Source organism: Triturus cristatus, chromosome 9 (genome assembly GCF_964204655.1).
Source record: "Triturus cristatus chromosome 9, aTriCri1.1, whole genome shotgun sequence".
Lineage (NCBI taxonomy): Eukaryota > Metazoa > Chordata > Amphibia > Caudata > Salamandridae > Triturus > Triturus cristatus.
Window position 1 is genome coordinate 78,599,054 of NC_140592.1, and position 26,234 is coordinate 78,625,287.

General features: G+C 45.3%; 1 protein-coding gene across 1 annotated transcript in view; it reads left to right on the top strand.

Moving 5' to 3' along the window:
- NR2C2 (nuclear receptor subfamily 2 group C member 2) overlaps positions 1 to 26,234 on the top strand; it is a 324,390-nt gene that overhangs the window by 186,150 nt on the left and 112,006 nt on the right. Inside the window, exon 10 of the mRNA XM_085624453.1 lies at positions 12,283 to 12,404. Coding sequence (XP_085480579.1) covers positions 12,283 to 12,404 — 122 coding nt within the window. The remainder of the gene's footprint in view (positions 1 to 12,282; positions 12,405 to 26,234) is intronic.

Genomic DNA, 26,234 nt, shown 5'->3' on the forward strand with positions numbered 1-26,234 from the left:
AGTATATGGTGCTCACTTATGTAAGTGTAAAAGACACACAATGTTTCCGGTCCAGGTAGGACCAGGCTTGGCAGTTCGGACTAGACTGTTCCCATGAGGCACATGGTCAAGACTGATTTGCATATGGCTGAGTCTAAACTGGGGTGGCATGGTGAGCAAAAGAAAGATGAATTTAACCCAGAACTCTTGACTGGGGGTGAATGTATGATTTATTCAGCATTCCGTCCATTTTTTTGCGTAGCCATTTTTATCCTAATAGGGATGGGTATGCCCAGACGTGGGTCCCTTTCTCATTGTGCCACTGGATTCAAGCTAGCCTGGCTGATGAAGGGTAATACCCAGAAACCGGTCCCAGGATTCTTGTTTCCGGTCCAGGGAGGACCAGGCTTGGCAATTCGGACTGGACTGTTCCCATAAGGCACAGGGTCAAGACTGATATGCATATGGCTGAGTCTAAACTGGGGTGGCATGGTGAGTAAAAGAACAATGGATTATCTCTTGACTGTAGTGAATGTATGATTTATTCAGCATTCCTTCCATCATTTGTTTGCGTAGCACTTATGTAAGTGTAGCACCCTGCACTAATCCAGACAACCCTTTTGGTGATTTTAGTGGTCTTAGACAACCTTAGAAAGCTCTCTAAGAGGTAGCTGTAAGTAAGAGATTTATAAAGCGCTCGATTGCCAAGGTGTCTTGGTGTTGGGGAGACAAAGATGTGAGGTGAAACCCAGAAAAGTCAGGTCATTACTGTGTGGGAAAGAGACAGGTTTTCAGTTAGCCCCGAAATTTCGTCAAAAAGTTTGGGATCTGATGTAGAGTGGCTGCTTGTTCCAGAGCTTGGAAGCCTGATAGGAGAGGCATCTACCTCCCCATTTTTGCCTTCTTGATTATTAGGACGTTGGCCACTGTCTGATTAGCTGATCTCAGTACGCGCCCGGGGCGTACCATTGGAATAGTTCGCAATATTCTGTTGGTCCACCTCCAAACAAGGTTTTATGAACCAGACATACTGCCTTGAATTCAATCCGCTCCTTGACTGGGAGCCACTGGAGATTCCTAATGGCCCCAGATATACGACTGTATTTAGGGGTGTTCAGTAGGGTTCGGGCTGCGGCGTTTTCTAGAGATTGTAGTTTGGTCAACTGCCATTTATTAACTCCTACGTAAAGGGCGTTGCAGTAGTCAATCCGAGATAACACGAGTGCTACCACAACCGTTTTCCTCAGTTCCATTGGAAGAAACTGTAAAATCTTCTGCAGTATCTTTAACCTGAAGTAGCAGGTCAAGGTGACCTGGTTGATCTGTCCCGAGAAACTGAGCTAAGTGTCAGACATTGCCCAGGTTTCTCATTTTGGCCACTGGTGACGGACAGACTCCTGCCACTGCCGGCCACCAACCAGAGTTCCAAATGAGAGGACTCGTGCAGAACTCCATAATCTCCGTCTTTTGAGTATTTAATTTCAGATAGTTCAGGTGCATCCATTGTATGATGTGGTCGTGACAGCTGTGGAGCATAGCCGACGGTGCTTCTTCCTTTGGAGATACGGAAATTATGATTTGTGTATTACCAGCATACGATACAAGCAAGAAGCCGTGGTCTTTGACTAGTTTGGCCAATGGAGTCACATATACGTTAAATAATGTGGACAAAAGCGCTGACCCCTTTGGGACTCTGCAATGGAGGTGAAATGTATCCACCTTAAGATTATCCCAGCAGACCTTGTGTTCTCTGCCTGTCAGGAACGAGGTGAGGAGGGCCAGCGCGCTGTCTCAGATCCCACTTGCCTTCAGCCGTTGTGTAAGAGCTAGATGATTATCCGTGTCGAATGCAGCCGATAGGTCAAGTAGGATCAGGACTGCCCTGCCACCCCTATCAATTTGCCATCGGACTAACTCTGTGGAGATCGGCCTTCAGGCTTAGTCAAGGAGAGTAAAGCAGCTTCTTTTACCAGTACTTAATCATGGTATAGGTTAACCCCTTCTGTGCCCATGACGAGCTGGACTCGTCATGGAGCACAGTCGCGCTGTGCCCATGACGAGTCCAGCTCGTCATGAGGCATTCCCTGGGGAATCCCTCTGGTGCGGGCACCAGAGGGATTCCCTTTTACTGAAAATAGCCTCGGGAGCTGGGGAAGAGCTTCCCCAGCTCCCGATGCCCCACCCCCTGCTTTCAGTATAATGACAATCGGCGCGCACGTCGCGCCAACGTCATTACACTGAAACTGAAACTAAAATGAGCAAAGAGGCTCATTTCAGTTTCACTTTGTAAGTGCTCAGGGTGCTATCTCAGCCCCCTGAGCACGTACAAAGACGGGAGAGGTATCGTTGAAAAGGGGAGAATCTCCCCTTTCCAATGGTACCCCTCCCCAGTGGATCCCTGCTTGGGGATCGCCACAGGAGGGCGATCCCCAAGCAGGGATCCACCCACTAGACACCAGGGAGAGCGAGCGGCCACTTGGGCAAGGGCCTTTGCTCCCCCCAAATAATTTTGGCATCATTTAGTCTTTTTGCCCCCCCTGGGGGGCAGATGGGGGCAGTAGCCCCCAATCTGCCCCCCCCCCCCCCCGGGGGACAATAAGCCCACTAGACACCAGGGAATTAAAGAAAAAGAAAATAGGGGTGGGGGCTGCCCAAAACGGGCAGACCCATGCCCCCCCCCCCCCCAATTATCAGTCTTTCTGCCCCTAATCTGCCCCTTCGGGGGGCAGAAAGCCCACTATACACCAGGGATTTCTTTTCAGATTTTTTTTTAGGGTGGGGGCTGCCTGAAACGGGCACGCCAATGCCCCCCTCTCCTCCCCCCCCCCCACAAAAATGACAGTCTTTCTGCCCCACAGGAGGCAGATGGGAGCTGTAGCCCCCAATCTGCCCCCTCCATGGGAGCGCAGAATGCCCACTAGAAACCATGGATTTTTTTGCTTTATTAGTGTTGGGGTAGGGGCTCCCCAAAATGGGCACGACAATACCCCACCCCACCCCCAGAGAAATTCCGGTCTTTCTGCCCCCCCGGGACGGCAGATGGTGGCAGTGGCCCCTGATCTGCCCCCTGGGGGGGGGGCAGAAAGCCCACTAGGCGCCAGCGAGTACGCAGGCTTTTTTTATGCGTGGGGGTGGGGGCTGCCCAAAATGGTCATACCAATGCCCCCACCCCCACAAAAAATAGCCACAGTCTTTCTGCCCCTTTAGGGGCATATCAGGATGAAAACCCCTTCCCCGATTTCCACACCCCCAGGGCGGCAGAAAGCCCACTGGGCTCCGAATTGTTTTTTGCAATGTGCATACCTGTGAATTTTGTGCCCTAGCACAGTTGGCACGTAGGCGAACCTAGCAAACCTGTACATTTTTGAAAACTAGACACCGAGGGGAATACAGGATGGGGTGACTTCACTGGCTCTCACCAGGTTCTGTTACCCAGAATCCATTGCAAACCTAAAAATGTGTCCAAAATAACACATTTTCCTCACATATCTGTGGTGGAAAGTTCTGGAATCTGCGTGGGTCCACAAAATTCCACCCACCCTGCGTTCCCCAAAGTCTTCAGAGCAAATGGTACCTCACTTGCGTGGATAGGCCTAGTGCCCGCGTCAGGCAAGGGCCCAAACCTATTGAGGAGACATCAAAATTACCTATCACAAAACAACCTGGTTTTGCAAAGGGGGTCCCATGGGTTTCTGGCCCCGGGCTTGGCGGCCATCTAGGGAAACCTACCAAACCGACACATTTCTGAAAACTATACACCCGGGGGATTCCAGGGAGGTATGGCTTACGTGGATCCCCCTACGTTTCCTTGCCCAGAATGCCCTGCAAACCTCAATTTTACTGAAAAAATCACCTTTTTCACACATTTTTGTGTGGGAAGTTGTGGCATCACCGGGCTGACACAAATTTCCTACCACCCAGCGTTCCCCCGGGTCTCCCGATAATAACGGTGCCCCACTCGTGTGGGAGGCCCAAGTACCCGCGAGAGGCAAGGGCCCACAACGTAGTGAGGCGACATGAAAATTGCCTACCTCATAACGACCTGGTTTTGCAAGGGGGGTCACCTGGGTTTTTGGCCCAGTGCTCGGCGGCCACCTAGGGGAACCTACCAAACCCACACATTTCTCAAAACTAGACACCCGGGGGATTCCAGGGAGGTTTGGCTTGCGTGGATCCCCCAACGTTTCCTTACCCAGAATGCCCTGCAAGCCTCAAATTTAGCAGAAAAAATCACCTTTTTCACACATTTTTGTGTGGGAAAGTTGTGGCATCACTGGGCTGACACATTTCCTACCACCCAGCGTTCCCCCGGGTCTCCCGATAAAAACGGTGCCTCACTCGTGTGGGAGGCCCAAGTACCCGCGACAGGCAAGGGTCCAAAATGTAGTGCGCCTCACTACGTTTTGGGCCCTTGCCCGTGGCGGGTCCTTAGGCCTCCCACACGAGTGAGGCACCGTTTTTATCAGGAGACCCGGGGGAACGCTGGGTGGTAGGAAATTTGTGTCAGCCCCGTGATGCCACACCTTTCCCACACAAAAATGTGTGAAAAAGGTGATTTTTTTCAGCTAAATTTGAGGTTTGCAGGGCATTCTGGGTAAGGAAACGTTGGGGGATCCACGCAAGCCATACCTCCCTGGAATCCCCCGGGTGTCCACCTTATGTTTTGCGCCGTTTCCTGTCGCGGGCACTAGGCTGACCCACACAAGTGAGGTACCATTTTTCTCGGAAGACTTTGGGGAACGCGGGGTGGGTGGAAATTTGTGGATCCACACAGATTCCAGAACTTTCCGCCAGATAAATGTGGGGAAAAAGTGCTTTTTTTTGGCAATTTTTTAGGTTTGCAAGGGATTCTGGGTAACAGAACCTGGTGGTAGGCAGTCAAGTCACCCCATCCTGGATTCCCCTGGGTGTCTAGTTTTCAAAAATGTATAGGTTTGCTAGGTTTCCCTAGATGCCGGCAGAGCTAGGGTTAAAAAACTACAGCTAGGCACTTTGCTGAAAAAGGGTAATTTTGCATTGTGAAAATGTGGTGTGTTCACGTTGGGTTTTGATCCATTTCCTGTCGTGGGCACTATGCCTACCCCAAGTGAGGCACCATTTTTATCGGGAGGGTTAGGGTAATTCAGATTTGTAAAGGAACTGTTATCGCCTATTGACTTCCGATGCATTTCTGCCTTCCAAATGAAAGACATTGTGTAAAAAAGAAGTCATTCTAAAAAATGACTGATAATTCTCATGCTAGTATGAGTATTCCCAATTTCGGAAATGTGCAAATATCTACTGTTTCTAAACTCTATATTTTGTTCCCATTTCAGAAATACATAGGTGTCTTTCATACCGATTTTTCCATGTACACATTTTTACAGAATAATTACTATATACCCGGTACATAATAAAAAATCATTGCAAGTTGCTGCTCAGTTTTTGGCTCAGTGTTCGTCGGGTTCTTGGTGAGCCTACAAGTCCTATATATCCCCACAACCAGTAATGTCCAGCGGATGTAACGGTATAGTGCTTTCAAAGAGCTGTCAAAATTAGAAGAAGTTACAGGTGAAAACGTTGACACAAAAGGCGCTTTTTTTCAACAAATGTTCAATTTATCCTATATTTAACTGTTAGTTTCTATAAAGAAACCTTGATGGATCTACACAAATGACCCCTTGCTGAATTCAGAATTTTGTCTACTTCTCTAAAATGTATAGCTCTCCAGGATCCATTATTGCTTTTGTACCCATTTCTACCATTAACTGGAAGGAGGTTGAAAGCACAAAAAATAGCAAAAATAGGCTATGTCCCAGAAAAATGCCAAAACTGTGTAAACAATGTTGGGTTTCTGACAAAAGTCTGGTATCCCCTAAAAGCTGGGAACATTGTGATTTCAGCCCCACAAACACTTTTTTGATAACATTTGCAGGGAAAAACCTAGATGCTTTCACTTGAAGCCCGTTTTTCCCATTTTCCCCCCAAAAAACTACATTTTGCTGTATTTTGGCTCATTTCTGTGACCCCTCCAGGGGAATCCACAAACCCTGAGTACCTTCAGAATCCCCATGATTTTGGAAGAAAATAACGCAAATTTGGCGTGGATACATTATGTGGTCAAAAAGTTACAGGGGCCTCAGCGCGCACTACCCCAAATAGCCAAAAAAGAACGTGGCACAGGAGGGGGAAAAGGCCTGGCAGCGAAGGGGTTAAGTGAAAAAGAACCACATAGTGTAGCTATAAAAATATATATTTATTATAAACACTCACTAACACATTGCAATATCTCTTACCCAGAGATATAAACACAGTACACACAAATACCAAATACTTCGGAAATAGTTCACATAAGTAGCACAAATGCACAGTGGCCTCCAAGGTGGTGACCAAACCATAAACTAAACTAGTGGAATGCGAACCACGACATATGTCGAGAATGGAACCAGTAGACTGAGAAGAGTCGGGGGAATCGAGGAACCACCCAAGGTGATTATCTAGGAACCGCACGGAAGTCGTGTACAGAGTGGGAACATGACTGCGTGCTCAATACAAGTCAATAGGTAAGTTGCGGTTGCAATTTTGAAGAAGGACCCTTCCCAGTGAACCCCCAAATGAAACTCCGTGTAAGATGGAAGGTTAAAGAGCCACCCCAGCCATGGTTACCCTAGGAACCAGGATACCTACACCTGGAAAGTTGGGTGCATAGGTGTTCAGTGACATCGGAAACCGCTGTAGACCACAATGTACTTCAGAAAAGATGCCGCTAGCGAAGAAAGTGAAAGTCTAGTGGAACCCAAAGGTGGATTCAAGATGAGATACCTGCAAGCAGAGGGGACAGAGTCTATGCTACTCATGAGTGACCAGGAGGCATGGAAGACTAATGCCCATCGATGTCGGAGATGCAGGAGAAGAGACGGTGCCCTTGAAGTTGCAGCTGTGCAGACCAGGCGAAGCTGTGGAAGAGAAGGAGCCGTTCACGAGCTGTCTCGTGTCCGATGTCAAGAGCCAACAGGGGAACCAACAAGCCTTGGCAGCGGCAACCATTTTGTCGTGAAAAAGGTGCAAGGTCCAAGACACTCACCATGAGCAGGTAAGTCGGAGCAGGTCCCGAGCAAGCGGGTGAGCCCACTGGAGCCAAAGAGGAGCCTTGAGAGGACCCATGGGCCAGAGGCACAGGAGTCGCAAGGATGAAGGCCCACGGTGCAAACGATGTGGTGCAGGCGAAGATCTTGGCTGTTGGAGATGCTTGAGGCTGCAGCTTCTTGGAGCCCGAAGATCTCTGGAGGAGAGAGTCAACGAGCCTTGGCAATGCCAAGTCAACACGGTGCACAGGTGTTCTGTTTCAGCGGTTCTGACGAGGGATACTGGACACAAACTCGGTGAGAAGACAGTGCAGGCCTTGAGGGAGTTGCAGAACCACCACCTGTGTTACTGAGTCCTTCGTAGTCCGTGGGAGCCCAGGATCAGCAGACCGGTCAGCTGTGTTGCGGTGCCTGCAGATGCAGGGGAGTGACTCCTTCACTCCAAGGGAGATTCCTTCATGTGTCTTGGATGTCCACAGGCCTTGTGAAGAACCTGTATGGAGCACAGGCACAGACGTTGCAGAAGACTGACAGGACGACAAGACCAGGAGCAGGAGGAGTCTTCCCAGGTGAAGTTCAAAGTGACCAGACGGTTAAAGTTGAAGTGGTTTTGGATCTGAATCTTGTGCCACGACGAATCTAGGGACCCACTCACAGGTGAGCCCTTAAGTGCTCTAGTAATGGGTTGGGACGATTCAAAGGTCCCTTCCAGAGGAGGGCTGGACAGTGGGGAGGATACTCCCATGTCCCTAGTCCAGTTTCATGCCAGAGCAGGAGCCAACAGCTCCCTGAACTGGTTTCAACTGGAGTATGCAAGGAAGGCACCAGATGTGCCCTTCAAAGCGGCCTAGTGGCACTGGCAAGTGCCCCCACCCTGTGCCAATATACTAACGCCTGTCTGGTGGTCATACATCCTTGTGACAGGAAACCTATTGTCCTTCCTTTCCCTGTTCGAGCTTGGTTCACCAGCAAGAGGGCAGAATCGTCCTTTGCTGTCCGGGTCTAGAAGACTGGTACTGGGAGCACATAGGGCCTCCCGGAGGAGCTTTACAGTGCATCGAATCCAACATGTTTGGCTATAACGAACCCTGTCATGTTTGGTATCCGTTTAGAGATGGCCATCGCGTAATGACGCATGGCTCCTCTTTGTATCTTAATGGCTGATGTATTACATCCCGGGAGAATGGACTCTGAAGGTTGTAGGAGTGTCCTGCTCATACAGGGGCACCTTCACACTTAGAACCGAGCACCCTGCCTTCAGGACTAAAAGGCCTGCCTTAGGATTGGCTTATATGTTTTAAGTGCAGTGACCGCAGATATAAGGAAACTGTATCTGTTGTACCGGGTGCTAGCACCAACTTACACAGGCTGCAATGGCAGGCCTGTAGTCACAATTTTAGTGGTCTCTCATGGGTGACATAATACATGCCTCAGTCCATGGGAGGCACCTGAGGTACCAATGCCCTGGGTAACTTAGTACCATTATACTAGGGACTTATAAAGGTACACCATTAGCCAATTTGAAGTGTACCTAAGTACTCCCCATGTCCATTTTAGGAGAGAAGCACAGAGAATGGGGTCCTGATTAGCAGAATCCCAGTCAGACTAGTCAGTAAAACATAATGACACCAGCAAAAAGTGGGGGTGACCATGAAAGCAGATCCTACTTTCCTACAGTGTGTGTGTGTGTCTGGTATAACCAGAGGAGCAGTTATCTGTTTTTGGAAGAACTTTTCAGAAGAGAAGAGGTACTGAGCAGTATACCGACAGACAATAGTGACATTTTTCTGCAGAGAATTTGTGTATTACTTGACATGTTGTTTGAAATGGTAATTCAGCTTTATACCATCCAGAAACCAATGCGATGGTAGAAAGATTCAATGGGACACTAAAAAAGGGGTATCAGTTAGCTAAATAAAAGTAGTCTGGATTAGAAAAAAGAGCTATAGGATTGTTTTCCTATCGTTTTTCCCCTCACATGACAACAGGGAAGTCACTGTTTGAACTTGAGGGAGAAAACCCATTTCTAGATTGGTGCCATAATGGATGGATTGAAATAAAGGTTGGGTGAATGTCTCTGTAGAGGACATTTGGAGAATTAAAGATCATGAGAAGATGGTTAAACGGAAACTAGAATGTAATGCTTGAACTGTTGTGAGAGAATTGAATGTTAAAATGGGTGACTGGGTAAAAAACAGACTCCAGTCAGAGCTCAAACTGGGTCAAAATGTACTGCACCTAGAAAAGTTGTTAAACTTTTTAGGACTGCCATCAAAACTGAGGATGACATAGAATTTGGAACCTTAATAGAGTGGTTATTTTAAAAGAACAGGAGGCCGACTATGTTGTCTGACATTAATTCTGAAAGTGTTAAGAAACACAAAGCAATTTCGTTGTTCATCCAGTGAAAATGATTATACTTCTTTATGAGGAGGAACTATAATGTCAAACTGTAAAGCCAAAACATTTCTGCAAGACTCCCAATTATCTTCATAACTATATAGGAACATGAAGGTGCATATTTATTATATTGTTTTAGTGAAACATTTCATATTGTGATTTTTATTTTATTGTAATTTTGATCTATATATTTATATTGTTTTTAACTGCAGTTTTTCTGTTTGATATTTGTAATTGTTTTAGGTTAACTAGTATGTATTCTTAATATCTATTTATCAATGCATGCATTTTGTTAGTTTTTAAAGGGGAAAGAAGTGAGTTAATTGTATAAACAGTGGTCTCGAGCATTGTGAGCATGGCAGTGTTCTACGTACTGGAACGCTGGAAGGGTTTTGAGTCGAGTGGACAGTTAACCTGGAGCTGTGAATGGGGCAGTAAAACCTCTGAGCTCTTTTCCTACCTTATTTATCCGCATCAAGTTTACTTCATTTCACTATTGAGATAATAACTTGCTACCATCAGACTTCATTGCGTCAATTGTAATGTTACTTTTATAATTAATGAAAAGTTTGCTTACCCCAGAATGCTAGAATAAAATCAACCCGCCTCGAGCGCTCTTTTCAAAGCCGACTTCAAAATTTCCACTGTGTCTCCCTGAAAGAAGTATAGAGCCAGTAGCCAGACTGTGCAGCATGAGGCTGGCAAACATCGTTCACTTGTGGTGCTGATGAATTTAGATAGCCATCACCAGTACTGCATGCCCTTTCACCCTGCCAGTGTGTTTAGTGAGCCACCTTTGAGACTCTGCCCCCGAGCCCCCATTGAAGTCAGCACATGCTCAGATTGTAGGCATGGGATGTAGGAGGGGGCTTAACATAGTTTCACAAATCATTTGGTATTAAATAAGCTATCTGTGAAAGATTGCTGCTGCTAATGAAATGGCAAATGAATGTATATGATATTTGTATAGCACAAATCTAGCCGAAAAGGCAGCGGAGTACTGTACAGGTTTAAAGGTAAGCGTAGATTCAACAAGTAGCAAGAATGGTAGCTGGCTATTGGTTTGAGCTGCATTGTGAAGTAGTGTTCTTTAACGAGGCGTGACAACAGAAAGCCCTTTTGGGACAGAGCTGTGTACTTGGAACTTGCAGCGAACAGAGGTCTTCCAGTTGATTCCATGAGGTCAAGATGCAGGCTTAAAGCTGCCCGCATTTTACCAAAAACAGATAAACAGCCGGTTTAATGGACCCCTCTCGGCTCTGGGTCCTTATGCTGCACCACTGACAGCCACACCTTGTCTGTACATATAGTTTTGCTCATGAATAAAGAACAATTACAACCAATACAGGCTCTTTGGGCCCTGTAACAAAGTAATCACAAGATGAGCTCATGTAAGTCATTCATTACCAAGCCTCTGAGGCACTCAATCAGTAAAAATAGAGGCCCTACTTAAAAACCTCCCCAGGTGCATATCTGTAGGACCGCTTTCACGCAACTGTGATGAGAGGACTGCTTGCAAATAGTCTAAACGACTGGCAGTCGATTTGGATAGCATATTAACCCATCATCTTATACTCACTTTCCAAACTAGATGGTGACAGACCTTGTGGAAATCATTTCTAATCCTGCTCCTCCTGGAGACAGTCCATGCCCAACAGCTGTTGGCAATGGTATCCTGCCAGGATCCTTAACAGTGGTCCCAGCCCCCCCCCCCCCCCCCCCCCACAATTTTCGGGATGATACAATTAAGATCCTGTGGTTGTGAGTATTCTGTCACAAGATAGGTTGGAATTGATAGAGGGATAGGGATCTGAATACTTTAAAAAGGAGAATGGACATGCGTTCTTAGATCTTCTGCAGTAAACCAAGCTTGTGAATCTTATCTGCAAGCCTTTACTTGTGAGCCTTTCTTGTATCAAAGCAACTTTTCATTGAGCTTACACCATGGGAGGTATCAAATTTGCTCTGAACTTTGCGTTTATACGCTCTCAGGGTTGTGCGTAAGCTATGTATCTAAGCTCTGCATGCAGTATGCTGTGTATATCTTGTATACAACTGTTGTGCATGTGTGTACCATGTGGAACACTTACCTGCTGTTTATCAGGGTGTCCTGTATGCAAGGTTGGAGATGTACATTCTAAGAGGTGTGTTTAGTTATGCTCTGCGAGATGTCCCTGCATGTATACTTCAAGATGTGTAGGATTTGTGGCGTGTCTGTTGAATGTATAGTATAGATGAGGTGTTTGCTTCGTGCCACAAGAAGAAAAACAAGATGTAGGTTTCAGAATGGTTTGCTACAGTTTGTTGTATTTTAAGATAGATTGTCAGTGGTTGGATATTGGCTGTGATGCTAATCTATCAATTCATCACTTTAGAAAAACCAAAATGTGCTCCAGTACAACTTCTATACAAGGAGGGACCAATGTAAATTTCCCAGTGTAGTAAAGAGGGACAGGACATAAATAGGCAGTGTAAACAGACATAGAAATTGCATAACAGTGATTGAACCTTTTATAAACCCTGGTGAGTAAGCAGGATCTCCAAATCATGGGGTTGAAAGGAGTGCATGCATTTTGGCCTTGTTAGGGAAATTGCATTGATTGGAACACATATCTCTTTGTGAGCAGTAATTTGTCTAGTTTTCTTAGTTAATCAATGAGGGATGTTCCAAATGTTTCTACTGTTAACAGTTTACGTATTAAAAGTTTTGTCCACACATTTAAGACCTTGTTATACCAATTTCACTAACTTCTGCTGCTGAGATTGATTGCATTATCCCCTGCTTGTCAATCTAATGTATGTGTCCCAATGTTTAAATATTGACTTATGTTGTCCACAGCTAACAATGCCTAGTCCAATGCCGGAATACTTGAATGTGCATTATATCTGTGAGTCGGCCTCCCGATTGCTTTTCCTCTCCATGCATTGGGCAAGATCCATCCCTGCATTTCAAGCTCTTGGGTAAGTTGGATTTAAAAAAACGAAATTATGTAGCCAGGATAATCACTGCTTTGTGTCGCTCTAACTGCTTACATTTTACTCATCCATAAGCAAGTTCATATGCAATTGTAATAGAAATGACTTTATTTCTTCATCATGGAATTCTCCCCCCCCCCCCCCCCCCCCCCCCCCAGGGGCTGTAATCAATATCTATATGAAGTGGTGTCCTATCTTTTTTGGTTTAAAAAAATGCAGCCCATTAGCCAAGTCAGTCATAAAGTACATTGGACTAAAACACTAATGTTTTTATCATTTCAAAACTGAGATGCAAAGGAAAATGTATTCTCTAACTTGGCCATTGAAACATTATAAAAAACTGATATTGTTCCTTTAGGAATTCCTAAAGCCTCTCCCTTTCATCATGCACTGCACGGTCAGTCAAGCAGTTCGTTTTTTAAGGTAAAGCAGTGAAAGACTCACAAGTAACTGTCTTTTTTTTTGTACTGTTGAAGCTGACTGGAATGTTAATAGATTCAGTGAGAATACCCTGTTGGAGAACTAGGATTAGGGATTCTCTCTGATATCCGGTCACAGTAAAATAGATTAACAAGCTGACAAAGCCTTCTTCGGAGGTGGAGACCATAAATGGAAAAAAATGTTTGTGCAAAGACTTCCATGTAAGGAATAATTCACCAGGGTGTCTGACCTTGACTTGGAATGTTCAACATAAATTAAAATAAAGGCATTTGTTTAAGTGTTGCCTTCACAGGGTTTCCTCAAGACTCTCTTCTGACCACCTATTCAGCACAATTGATCTAATAACATCCACGTCAAAAGTAGCTGGGTAAACTTTATGCATTTTGCTTTGTTAAACGAGCTTCATGGTTCTGCACATCTGGATGAGGCATTTGCATGCTATCCATGAGCTAGGGCGACTTCTGTTGGGTTTTTCTGTCATTTGTATGGTAGCTACATCTGCCACTCTATGCACATTCTCCATTGGCATGATTTTCACTCTATTGAAACTTGATTTCATAAAGAGGTTCTAATGAACAAGTTTGGCAGAGCTCTGGACCACAGTATTTGCAAGTCCAATTGAGTTGTTCTAGGGTGGAAACATATTTTCTAAGATCTTCAGTCTTTCCACTGGTTATGTATCCCACTGTGAAAGGTCAAACATTCTAAAGTGTATGTCCTTTTGAATGTGTGTGTTTCTAGCACAACCTCCCTCTGCAGTGAGATACCCCTCAAACATCCTAGTGTTCTGTGTCAAATACAAGATTAACTACTCCAACATGGGATCTTCACTATTATTTGCAACCTTTAGACTAATCTTGGGTGTCATCTGTTATGAAAATATTTAAACAGACAAAACTCTTAATAATCCTAATAGACCAGGATGTCTGAAAACATTTAATAGATAAGAGGTGTTCTCAAATGTGTCCATAATTTTGGTTGTTGTGAATTGGCCTTCAGGAACTTTTATTCTGATCTTTGACTTTCCAGCACAGGATGGTCAGTCAGATGGCTGGTCTTTCTTCTGCTTTTGATAACTGAAGCTGGTAAATGTTCCATTCCGATTCAAATGGTCTGCAGTTGAATGTTTGGCTCCCGCAACAGTGTTGGACAAGGTGTTAAGTGCTTCGCATCTTTACAAGATGGATTTGAAGCTTTGTAGACCTAGTCCCTGTAGGCTTTTAGATCCACTCTCTTAAACTCTGTTCTTTGTTTCTGGGTTTTCTTTTGCAGCCTATTGCCCTCTTTTCCTACTTGTAACGATGAAGGGTTACTTTTTGGCTCTTTTATTTTGTCTAAGAACATCAAATGAACCTTCTCTTTTGAGTTTACTCTGCTTTTGCGGTTTCTGAAGGGTTTGGCACAGAGGTTTCCACCTATGCTATACATTATAGTGGGACTTTAATTTACTGTTGCCTTAATTCATAGCTCTGCAGTTTAATTCAGTAGTGTATATCCACAATCATAGTCATATTAGGTCAAAACTAGTCTTTCCTTCACAGTCTAATACAAAGGGACCGCTTGTGGTGGAGTTGCTCTAGAATTCAAGAGTCCTTGTCTCGTACTGGCCTCTCATGGTTAGAATTGTCAGCTGGCAAAGGCTCACACTGGGCTAGGGCCATTGACCATACCCACTACATGTTGGTACTAACAAACTGGAATTATAGGAAGAGGGTCCAACATTCGCGTTGAGTACAGATAAGTCTAGAACCTTAAGTCCTAGAGACCTATTTCAAATGACTCCAGAATTAAGGCCTCTAGTCACAATCAACAGGATACTGATATTCATCTCAGATGAACCTGTTTGTGTCTTACTGGGGCTAGAAGTGGTTCAGAGATTTGCAACCAAAATGTTTTGGGATGGTACCTGGCAGGCTGTGGAAAATGCAGGTGCAACACATGCATTCTCCTGGAATGCTAGTAGAATTTATCTAAAAACATCTGGGTGAACAGAAGGTCCGGAATCTTCAGACTAGTTTGAATGCAAGGTCTTCAAGAAACCTGGGAGGCGTACTTTCTCGAGTTGACATCCATGCAGGCTTTAACCAGCTGTGCTTTTTTTTTATTTTTTTTATTCCTTTTCCTGTTAATTGGTTCTCTTTCCTCACTCTTGCCAGTGCCACTTCCTCTTCTTCCAAGACAGATCACAGAATCAGGGCATATTCAGGCCTAGACCTGTTCCTGTCCTCGAAGGAAATAGAATCACTGTCCTTCTCTCTAGTCTTGTACAGATCATGTCCTTCCGAAGACCAAAGAAAGTACAATACTTTATTGATGAACTAAATATTTGTCCTGTGTAGGGTGCATTGTTAAGTTTCACCCAACCAAATCTCCAATCTTTCTTTACAATTTTAAACATTACTCCAATATGGGCTGTATGCAACTTCATGGGATTTCGGGAAAGGCAAAGGAGCCACTCGCCACAACATTTCAAACAATATTGATTTATTTCTGACTTGAAACTATACTCTTCTGACATGGTCTCCATGTTGCCAAGCAATGTGCAGAAAAAAACAGGGGTGAATGAGAGTTCATACGATGCAGAAACTATGAAACATGGAATCAGACCAATTTTGCTTGAGCCTGCCAGGCATCGTATATTGACCGAGTCCACTAAATATAAATCAAATCTATAGAGTAGAAGCATGCAAGTTGTCATGTCCACCGGAACAAAATCAATATCAAGCAAAACAAGTTTCACTAGCCACCGTGATTGACACATTTTGCTGAAAATGACAATAGCACCTCATCGCCCATGATGAATTGGGAAGCATTTAAAGTTGTGGTGAGAGGTGTGTTTATTATGGTGGGTGCACGCAAAAGAGTCATAAATCATCTTAAACGCACCGAGGATCGGTTTGGGTCCTTGGAATAAGAGGTAGCCAGAAACAATACACTTATTGACCACCTACATGATTCCAGGTTAAAATATGCAGAGCTCCTTGAAAGATAGCGTATTGATTATGCAGCTACCACACATGGAGCTCACATGAATTGCAATAGGTTTATTAAATTGCTAGAAAAACTGATTAAGCCTCCGCCGCAAACACTCATTCTCTCGGGGATACTGTCCCCAAACAACTGTAAAATTACCCAGCTATATATCAGTGGGACCTATTGTGAATATTACACCAAATTATATGCTGCTCCACATCCCTGTGACCCTGAAGATATTGATTCCTTCCTTGCTGAGATGCAACTACCCACGGTGTCAGCTAAAGCTAGTGAGACTTTAGGTGCACCACTTGCACCAGGCGAATTGCATCAAGCTATTGGTGCGCTCGCTAGGAGCAAAACCCCTGGCTCAGATTGGTTGTCCATAGAATTTTATGCTGCATTTACATCCCGCTTGGGACTTCAGCTGATGCATCTCTATAATACCTCCTTTTTTATTTTATTTTTTGTATTTTTTTTAACGCATTGCATTGTGATTTTTATTGGTAGTACGACACGGCCTAAAAGGCCCACATATTCAAATATATCAGACATTGCTAAATTCTGAGTAATACCAATAATACATCTTTTGAAGCTGGCTCTTTACCACCTAACACTAGTCAAGCCATAGTAATGTCTCTACTGAAAACTGGCAGGGACCCAAAGCATAGGTTCTCCTGTTGTGTGAATTGTTGGCGGTCTATCTGCTCCCTTTGCTCCCGGACCTGATACATGCAGACCAATGTGGATTTGTCCCACGTCGCAACACATCTTTAAATTACGAAGCTTGTGTCAGGTCATGGATGCTACTCAGGGGATGTGGCCGGAAGCTGGTTGTCTCACTGGATCTACAACAGGCGTTTAATACAGTGGGATGGGAGTACATGTTTTCTGTCCTAGCGAAGTTTGACATTCACCCTACCTATGTATGCTGGATTAGGTTGATTGGGCCAATCTTACAGCACGTGCTAAAACGGGTTGCACATCTCAGCACAATATCCGGTGTACCTGGGCACCAGACAAGGTTGCCTCCTTTTGCCCTAACTATTTGTGCTGGCGATTGAACCTCTAGCACAACACATTAAGCAATTCGCACCGGCTCAGATACCAATATTGTTCCGGATAGTACTTGAATTGTGCCCTCAGATATTCAAACACACCCCCTACTATGCCCCGAGTATCCCCATGAAGGGTCTGCATCACCTGCCAGGGTATGCTCACGGCGGATTGACTATTGTCCTGGGAGCAGACAGGAGTAGAGATGTTGGGTGATCTTTTTACTGACAAAACGCCTGTGTCCCATCAAATATTCTTACAAACCCATGGTGTACCAGAGACACTTTTCCTAATGCACTTTATCACAGGATATGCTTGCAGACACCGGGTCCCCTCTGATTCCGAACCAACCACCCAGTTCATTCATGCAGTATATATTCTGGGCGATCTCTGATGTTTATTCAAATGTCTCTCCCGTGGTATTCACATGCATCTAACTGTTCCCCTGGTGTATCTGCAGAAAGAGTGGGAGGAGAACCTGTTCCGAGTTCTTAATGACAAAGAATGGCACTTTATCCTAGATTACTGCTGTCAGGTATCACAAAATTCCAGTTTAAAATGTATACAATTTTCAGTTCTGCATAGGGCATACTATACACTGCGGACACTTAACTGAGTGTTCCCTACTGCCTCCTCCAGTTGCCCACGTCGTCACGTGGAAGAGGCTGATCTCTTGCACATGTTCTGGAACTGTCCATCTCTGCTTTCTTACTGGTCTGCCTTCCAGAGCGTTCTAACTGATCTCACAGGGACCAACCACTGGGCAACAGTTGAAACCTGCCTGTTAGGATCGTATCCTAGAACAAAGCGTTTCAGGGTTCTGGTGGAATTTGCGGACCTAGCGATCCTCTTGGTGAAATACCTCCCGATGATCTGTTGGAAGTCCACCATATTTCAGTGGAGAGGAAGTGATACAATGGGGCTCGCAGAGAGTTTTGCTCTGCGCAGGAACGAATATCATGGCCTGCGTAAATAACCCATTGCAATGATTTGGGATGACATGCTTGACACCTTTAAATCTTCAAAGGACAGCAAAGATTAGACTCCCTTCCCTGGCAACAAATGAACTGCCTTCCTCTGATCTCACATAAGTAACATGAAGCACTTTCTGCCCTCACTGTCATAGCACATACGCTCTTTCTTTACAATATGGTGCCCTCTGATGTTCACTTTACTTCTCAACTGTGCTATACTGTCCCTATCGCTAACAAGCGCTGAGATACCATATCAAAATGTGTTGGCACCACTATTTAGCTAGGCATAAAATGCACATACAGATGCTTCTTCTCAATTGTTTGTAATCTAAGTACAAGACAGGGCTTCGACATATCGTGGGGGGGGGGAATCAATGGTTAACTTATTTCATATTTCTCAATGTGTTAAATAATTGTAGTAATCCACAATTGCAGACTTCACAACTTGCATATTTTACAGATGTTCTTGTTCAAGCTAATATGGTTAAACACCTACAATGCCCAAAACTGGGTGTATGTTGGACATTGGTTCTATTTCACTGATACTTCACATGGATTGTTGTGCACTGTGAAAATATAAATTGTAAGTGGTGATTATTTTTTTAAAGCAATAAAGTTTGTTTAAAAAAAATAGAACAAGTTTTGTCTTGATATTATTTGTTATAAGTTACTCTGAAAACACACAAAAGGTATGGCAGTAAGTTATTCGCCTCACTTTCGCACAGGTGGTTTTCTCTATATTGTGAACAGAATAACAAAAACAGGTTTTTATGGATGAAGGCCTCACCCACTTATTCGTGGCATGCTTCATCATCGGCCAGTCTACCCTACCGTTTTAGGACAACGCCAATAGGGTGGTCTCAACCTTTTTGCTAGAAAAGTGAGCTCAGAATAAAGCAGTTCTGGTCAGTTTAGGGGTCCAGATATTCGAGTTAAAACTACCTCAGTGTAAACCCAGGCGATATCCTTTAATCAAAGAGTACACATGGCAGGATTAAAAAGGTCTTCTATTAAACTTGGGTTAATGAGATTCAACTACACCATACACCCACAAAGTCCCAGCATGTTTCGGCCTCCTATGGGATACCTGCACCGATCAACAAAAACCTGGGTGATGGTCCAGGTCATAGAACAAATACCCCTATAGTCCATCCTGCATGCCTTAGTCATGCACTAAGGTAAGAGCAAGTCTTGCCTCTGTCATAAAAACGTCTCATACCTGGAAAAGAGGACAAGAAAAAACAACCATGTTCCAAACTGGGTAGTTTGTTCACAATTATTAATAGGAAAATCACAGGATAATTAATCAACTTGTCCAACTGTTACAACCATTACCACGTCTCACTCATGTGACGCACTTCTATATAAAAGGGTTGCATGGGAAAAATACACATGTGATCCACTTACCCTGTAGTCTGCAGTGTCCAACCACATAAGTCACTATGGTGGGAGACTGCTCTTGTAGTCGCACACTAAAAACAAAAATGTTGTCTTAAAAGACTGCTACAGTGCTTACACTAAAACATTCTGTATAATCCTAACATTCAGGGTTGAGTGGTGAAGGCCTTCTTGAGATGTGCTGTCCCTGGTTGTCATACCATCGTAGTATTGTCATCTCAGTGCTACTTAGTACATTATTTGAATACAATTGAGTACTATGATAAAGTTGGTTCAGAGCTCGTGCATTCCTTAATCTAGATCTCCAGGACACTCGCTTTTATTGCATGCACCATACATTTGTCTTGATAAGGAAAAAACTATGGCCAAGAAGGTAAATGTGCCTCAATTTAATCCTACCTTATATTTATTATAGTTGTCTATCCATCATACAAATGTATTTATGTCATATGAAATGGGCAGGGAAGGAAAAGCAATCAATCCTGTGGCGGTTATCATTGTGCTTTTCAAACAATCCACTGTGAATAATTATGATGCAGACCCGGGAAACAAACGGAATACAGCCCTTGTCATGTTTAGAAGCTAGATGTATAGTTAAGTCTAGTATAATGCACAACCGGTGAGTAACTGTAACCAATGAGTACGAGAAACCATGTCCCTGTTGATCCAGGCAAAGGAGAACATGTGCTCAATAGTGCGGCATGTTTCTACAAATGCTGCTGATTAAAAGCAATATTCGTATAATTCATTGTGTACCTTAAAAAGTAAGACCATATAGTCTATAAGCCCATACATGTCAGGCAATTATACGTTGAAGGGAACACTAGTTATTCACGTCGCGGCATATCCATCATGTGACTGTATTTATGTCCTATGAAGCGGGCAGGGAACCAAAAGTGACAAATCCTGTGGAGGTTATCAGTGTGCTTTTCAAACAAATTACTGTACATGATTACGATACGGGCAGGGGAAAACAGAATATCGCCTTAGGTACAGAAAGCTGATTTTTATAGTCCAGTATAATGCACAACCGGTGAGTAACTGTAACCAGTGAGTAAACAAATCAATGTCCCTGTTGATGCAGGCAGAAGAGGGACACGTGCTTGAGGATGCCGCGTGCTCCAGAACATGCTAATGATTAAAAGCAGTAATCGTATAATTTATTGTATACATTAAAAAGAAAGAAGTGTTCGAGGCATATGAGCTGCAGATTATACACTGTGCATAGATCGCCATCTGGTGTTGGGCCCGGATGTTTGCAGTTTGATTTTCCTCTTGGAAAGTCTTTGGAAGTCACGAGTTCGGTGACTCCTCCTTTGGTTCGTATTGCGCATGGGCTTCGGCTCCATCCTCAGATTGTTTTTTTCCGCCATCGGGCGCGGATGTAATACTTCGCGCACCGGTTCCGAACTTTTCCAGTTCAACGATCGACGCAAAATCCTCGCTCATCGAGATCCTTCAGATAGTAAATCATCTTAATCACCTTCTCTTCGACACTTCTTCGATTCCGGTCATCGACGGCGGCCTTCGGGCCTATCCTGGCTCCGGTCTCGGCTGATGGAAAGAACTCCCTTCAAGAAGTGCCCTTGATGTGGGTCCAAATTCCCCCACACCGATCTTCATGAGGTGTGCAACCTCTGCCTCTCCCCTGAACACGAGGCTCGAGACTGTCCCGCCTGCAAGTCTTTTAGATCCAAAAAGACTATTCGAGATCGAAGGGCCAGACGCAACATGGCGCATTCCTCGACCTCCGCTCCAGTCGACATCTTCGGGGACGACGTCGAAGCTCCGGGACAGCAGAACATCGAAGAAGAGGACGACGACCTCGTCAGTGCTTCCGAGGCCGACGACTCAGATGTGGAGGACATCACCCCAGCGCAGAGGGTCGTGAGTACTATACCCCCTCCCACACCCACGCCGATACCCAAAAAGGCTTCGGTCACGCCTTCGAGCCTAGGCAAGACCAAGGACACTGCTTCTAACACCCCGCCTTCGGGCCTGGTAAAGAAGCCTATTAAGCCTTCCGGCAGCTCGGGCTTGAGCCAGCCTACCAGCAGTACCGAAAAACACCCTTCGGCACAGAAGAAAAAATCGGCCTCCACCTCCACACCGAGCCCAGCACCAAAGCCCTCGGTGTCGAAACCCGCCCTCTCGGTGCTGACCAAACATCATAAGGCCCTCGGCGCCGACACTCCCGTGCCGAAGCCTCTCTCGGCACCGAACAAAAAATTGGAGGTCCCAAAAAAGCACGGCATAGACAAGCCTAAAAAGTCGTCGGCCCCGAAAACCTCGGCGCCGACCGAACAACCAGTGTCGCAAGAACTTTTCACACTGGATCCTCTGCAAAAGACACTTACCAAGGATCCAAAAACTGGACATTTGACACTGTCTTCAAAAAAAAGACACTTGGACAAACCAGCTCCACCTCCACCTCCAAAGAGGAAGGACCCTGCTACCTCTCCTTTCAGAGTGCCTTCCCCACCTCCTCCACCCTCCCCACCTCCACCTTCTCCACCCCTGCCTCATCGCTCTCCGACCCTGTCTCCAGACCAGGATGATCAAGGGGACCCTTACTATGATCCAGCAGATGTGCCACAAGACCCCACCCCTACTGGATCCCCCGACCCATGGGATGACTATAACAATCCGGACATCCCAGATGTCCCACAGAATGACCTTTACCCATCTAGGCCATCCCCACCAGAAGACTCGTTAGGTTTTCACCACCTACTACAAAGGGCGGCACATTATCACGGGGTAGAGCTACATACTGACCCAGTGGAGGAAGATTTTCTCCTAGACACCTTCGATACTGCACATAGGTCTACTGCTATACTACCTATGCTAAAAGGAGTAATCAAACATGCACCGGAGGTTTTTAAAGACCCAGTCAGGGCTAGGGTCCTAAACCCACGTATAGAGAAAAAATATAAAGCCGCCCCCACAGATCCTTCATACATTAAAGGCCCTGCACCACTGGATTCCTTAGTGGTATCTACAGCTAGGAAGCGTTCAAATTCTCAGGCGTCAGGCGAAGCACCACCACCTGACAAAGAGTCCACGCTCCTAGACGTGTCGTTGAAGCGCACTGCGTCACAAACTGCCAATATATGGCGTATCGCCGACACGCAAGCGCTATTGGCCAGATACGACAGAGCGCATTATGATGAGTTGGAGACCATCGTGCACCATCTCCCTGAAAAATACAGAAATAGGGCTAATGAATTGATCCAAGAGGGAAAAACTATAACTAATACCTCTATACGCTGTGCCCTAGATGCGGCAGATACAGCCTCCAGGGCCATAAACACCAGTGTCCTTCTCCGTCGCCACGCCTGGCTAAGAGTTTCAGGTTTTAAACCTGAGGTGCAAGCCTCCATATTGAATCACCCATTCGATCAACAACATTTATTTGGTCCAAAAGTTGATGAAGCCCTCGATAAGATGAAGAAAGATACTGATACGGCGAAATCCATGGGAGCCCTACAGTCACACTCCAAGGCGCTCCTTTCGCCGCTCTTCCTTTCGGGGCACGGGTAGAGGCTACTCCTCAGATAGCGCATCCACGTCCTACAAATCCCCTCCTCAGTCTACCTTCACAAAGGGTTATCAAAGAGGCGGCTACAGAGGCAATAATAATAAAGGCAGAGGCAAGACAAATACCGCCCGCTCTGCCACACCGCCTACCCAATGACTTTCCCCCGCTCCCTCCAGACCATTCCACTCCGGTCGGGGGCAGAATACAAGATTTCCTTCACGCCTGGGAGACAATCACCTCAGACAGATGGGTGACCCAAATTATTCATTCAGGGTACTGCCTAGAATTAACATCTACCCCCCCCCCCCCAAACAGTCCACCCAGGCAATGCCCAATGTCTCAAGAACATGCCACATTACTAAAACAGGAGGTAATCTCCCTCCTGCAAAAACAAGCCATAGAGCAAGTCCCCATCAATCAACAAAATTTAGGGGTCTACTCCCTGTACTTTCTGATTCCAAAAAGAGACAAGACTCTACGACCTATTCTAGATCTCAGACCTCTAAACACTTACATACATTCAGACCATTTTCACATGGTAACCCTTCAACAGGTTCTTCCACTCCTCTCCCAGAACGACTTTCTCACCACTCTGGACTTGAAAGACGCATACTTTCACATCCCAGTACACCATGCTCACAGAAAGTACCTCAGATTTGTAGTGGACGGGCAACGCTACCAGTTCAAGGTGCTCCCGTTCGGGGTCACAATAGCACCAAGGGTATTCACCAAGTGCCTAGCAGTAGTGGCGGCACACCTCAGAAGACAGCACATTCACGTCTTCCCATATTTGGACGACTGGCTAATAAAAGCCACGTCCTACGACCAATGTGTGCGCCACACCGCCGCTACAATCCAACTACTTCACCAGCTAGGTTTCACGGTGAACCACCAAAAGTCCCACCTGGTACCATCACACACAAAACAATACCTCGGTGCCACCATAGACACCTCAAAAGCCATAGCCTATCCCAATCCTGCCAGGATTGTAAACATACAGGCTCTGCGTCAAAAATTCATACTTCAACACTCTCTCCCAGCAAGAGTGTTTATGCAAATGATAGGGATGATGGCCTCTTGCATTTTCATAGTGCCCCATGCAAGACTCCAGATGCGTCCACTCCAAGAGTGTTTAGCGCGCCAGTGGAACCAGGCCCAGGGGCAACTGACAGATCTGGTGTTGGTGGACGGTCGCACCCATCGCTCTCTGCAGTGGTGGAACACCACAAACCTTTCCAAAGGTCGACCGTTCCTGGACCCGGTTCCACAAATAATCCTAACAGACGCATCGCTCTCTGGCTGGGGAGCTCATCTGTTACATCTCACAGTACAGGGCACATGGACGCCGCAACAGAAGTTACTCCACATCAACCATTTGGAGTTACTGGCAATCTTCCTAGCCCTTAAATCCTTCCAGACGCAGATTTCAGGCAAGGCAGTCCTCATTCGCACAGACAACATGACTGCCATGTACTACAGTCAAAAACAGGGGAGCACACACTCTCCACAGCTCTCTCAATTAGCACAGAGCATATGGAGATGGGCAATTCCACCGAAAATCTTTCTCCTGGCCCAACACGTCCCAGGAGTCCAAAACACCATGGCAGATCTGCTCAGCAGACAAACGCAACAGATTCACGAATGGGAACTTCACCCACAGGTTCTTCACTCGTTCTTTCAGAAGTGGGGGCATCCACAGATAGACATATTCGCCACCCACGAAAACAAAAAATGCCCAAGCTTCGCCGCCAGATATCCACATCCATTGTCCAAAGGCAATGCGATATGGATGAGTTGGTCAAACAAATTTGAATACGCTTTTCCACCTCTCCCACTAATTCCATTAGTGGTGCGAAAGCTACAACAGCATTCCCTAACACTGATCCTAGAAGCTCCAACATGGGCCAGACAACCGTGGTACACCACACTGCTGGAACTCTCGGTAGTACCACACCAAAAGCTGCACCTCTCACCATGCCTCCTAACCCAGAACCATGGAGAGATCAGGCACCCGGACCCAGCTCAGCTCAACCTTGCGATCTGGCTCCTGAGGTCCTAGAATTCGGATACCTTAACCTTCCCCCTGATTGCATGAATATTATCAGGGAAGCTAGACACCCTACTACTAGGGCATGCTATGCTGCAAAGTGGAAAAGATTTGTTGTTTACTGCCACAACAACACAATCAACCCTCTAAATGTGTCCATACAGCACATGTTATGTTACTTGCTCCATCTACAAAGGTGTAACCTAGCATATACATCCATTCGGTTACACCTCGCAGCAATTGCTGCTTACTTACAAAACAGGCAGCACCTATCACTTTTCAGGGTGCCTGCCATCAAAGCCTTTATGGAAGGCCTCAAAAGAGTAATTCCACCCAGAGTACCACCCTCACCTGTCTGGAACTTAAATATAGTTCTCACAAGGCTAATGGGACCCCCTTTCGAACCATTATATAAATGTGAGCTGCAATTTCTCACATGGAAAACAGCATTTCTAGTGGCCATCACTTCCCTTAGAAGAGTTGGTGAAATACAAGCACTCACTATACAGGAGCCTTTTCTCCAAATGCATCAGAACAAGGTTGTACTCCGCACCAACCCAAAATTTCTACCCAAAGTCATTTCTCCCTTCCATCTAAACCAGTCGGTAGAATTACCAGTCTTTTTCTCACAACCTCAAACCGTTGCGGAAAGGGCTTTACACACATTGGATGTTAAAAGGGCCTTACTTTACTACATCCAAAGAACACAACCTTTCAGAAACACCAAACAGCTATTTGTCTCTTTCTCTCCACCTGTTGGAAACCTGGCAACCGAGTCAGCAGTCACCAGGTTCCCAGCACAACGGTAGCTTGGCTCGAGCGGTTGGGGTACAGGCACCGTGTTAAGCGTACGTCACACCCTCACAATAACCATGCGTTCATCCATTCCAAAAACGACACTACACCGTAAAAATTATGCAAGTCAAGTTGAAAATATATATGTCTTTATCTTATTTTCTCTTAGTTGCAGGGTTCAAAACATACATACAACACTATAAGACTTTACTTGAACATAGCAGGTCAAATAAATAATACCACAGTGGGGTTTCAATAAATAGGATCAGGTCATAAATAAGCAAGGAATAAATAGGGGTGCAATAAATACAAATGGGTAATAAATACTGTCAGACAATAAATACAATGCAGGAATAAATACAGTCAGACAATAAATAAAGCACCTTCAATAACTTAAATAACACAATTAATGACAATTACAGTTCACATCACTTTCCTGAGGTAGTTTGGTTTTACTATGCCCAAGTACAGCTTGTGGTCATTTGGATGACATGGGGGGGGGTGTCCCACCTAGATTGGTCAAGGCTGGACCTGAACTGAGGTAGAATAAGGGTAACCTAAGGATCTGGTTCTCCCAAAATACACAACCCCTC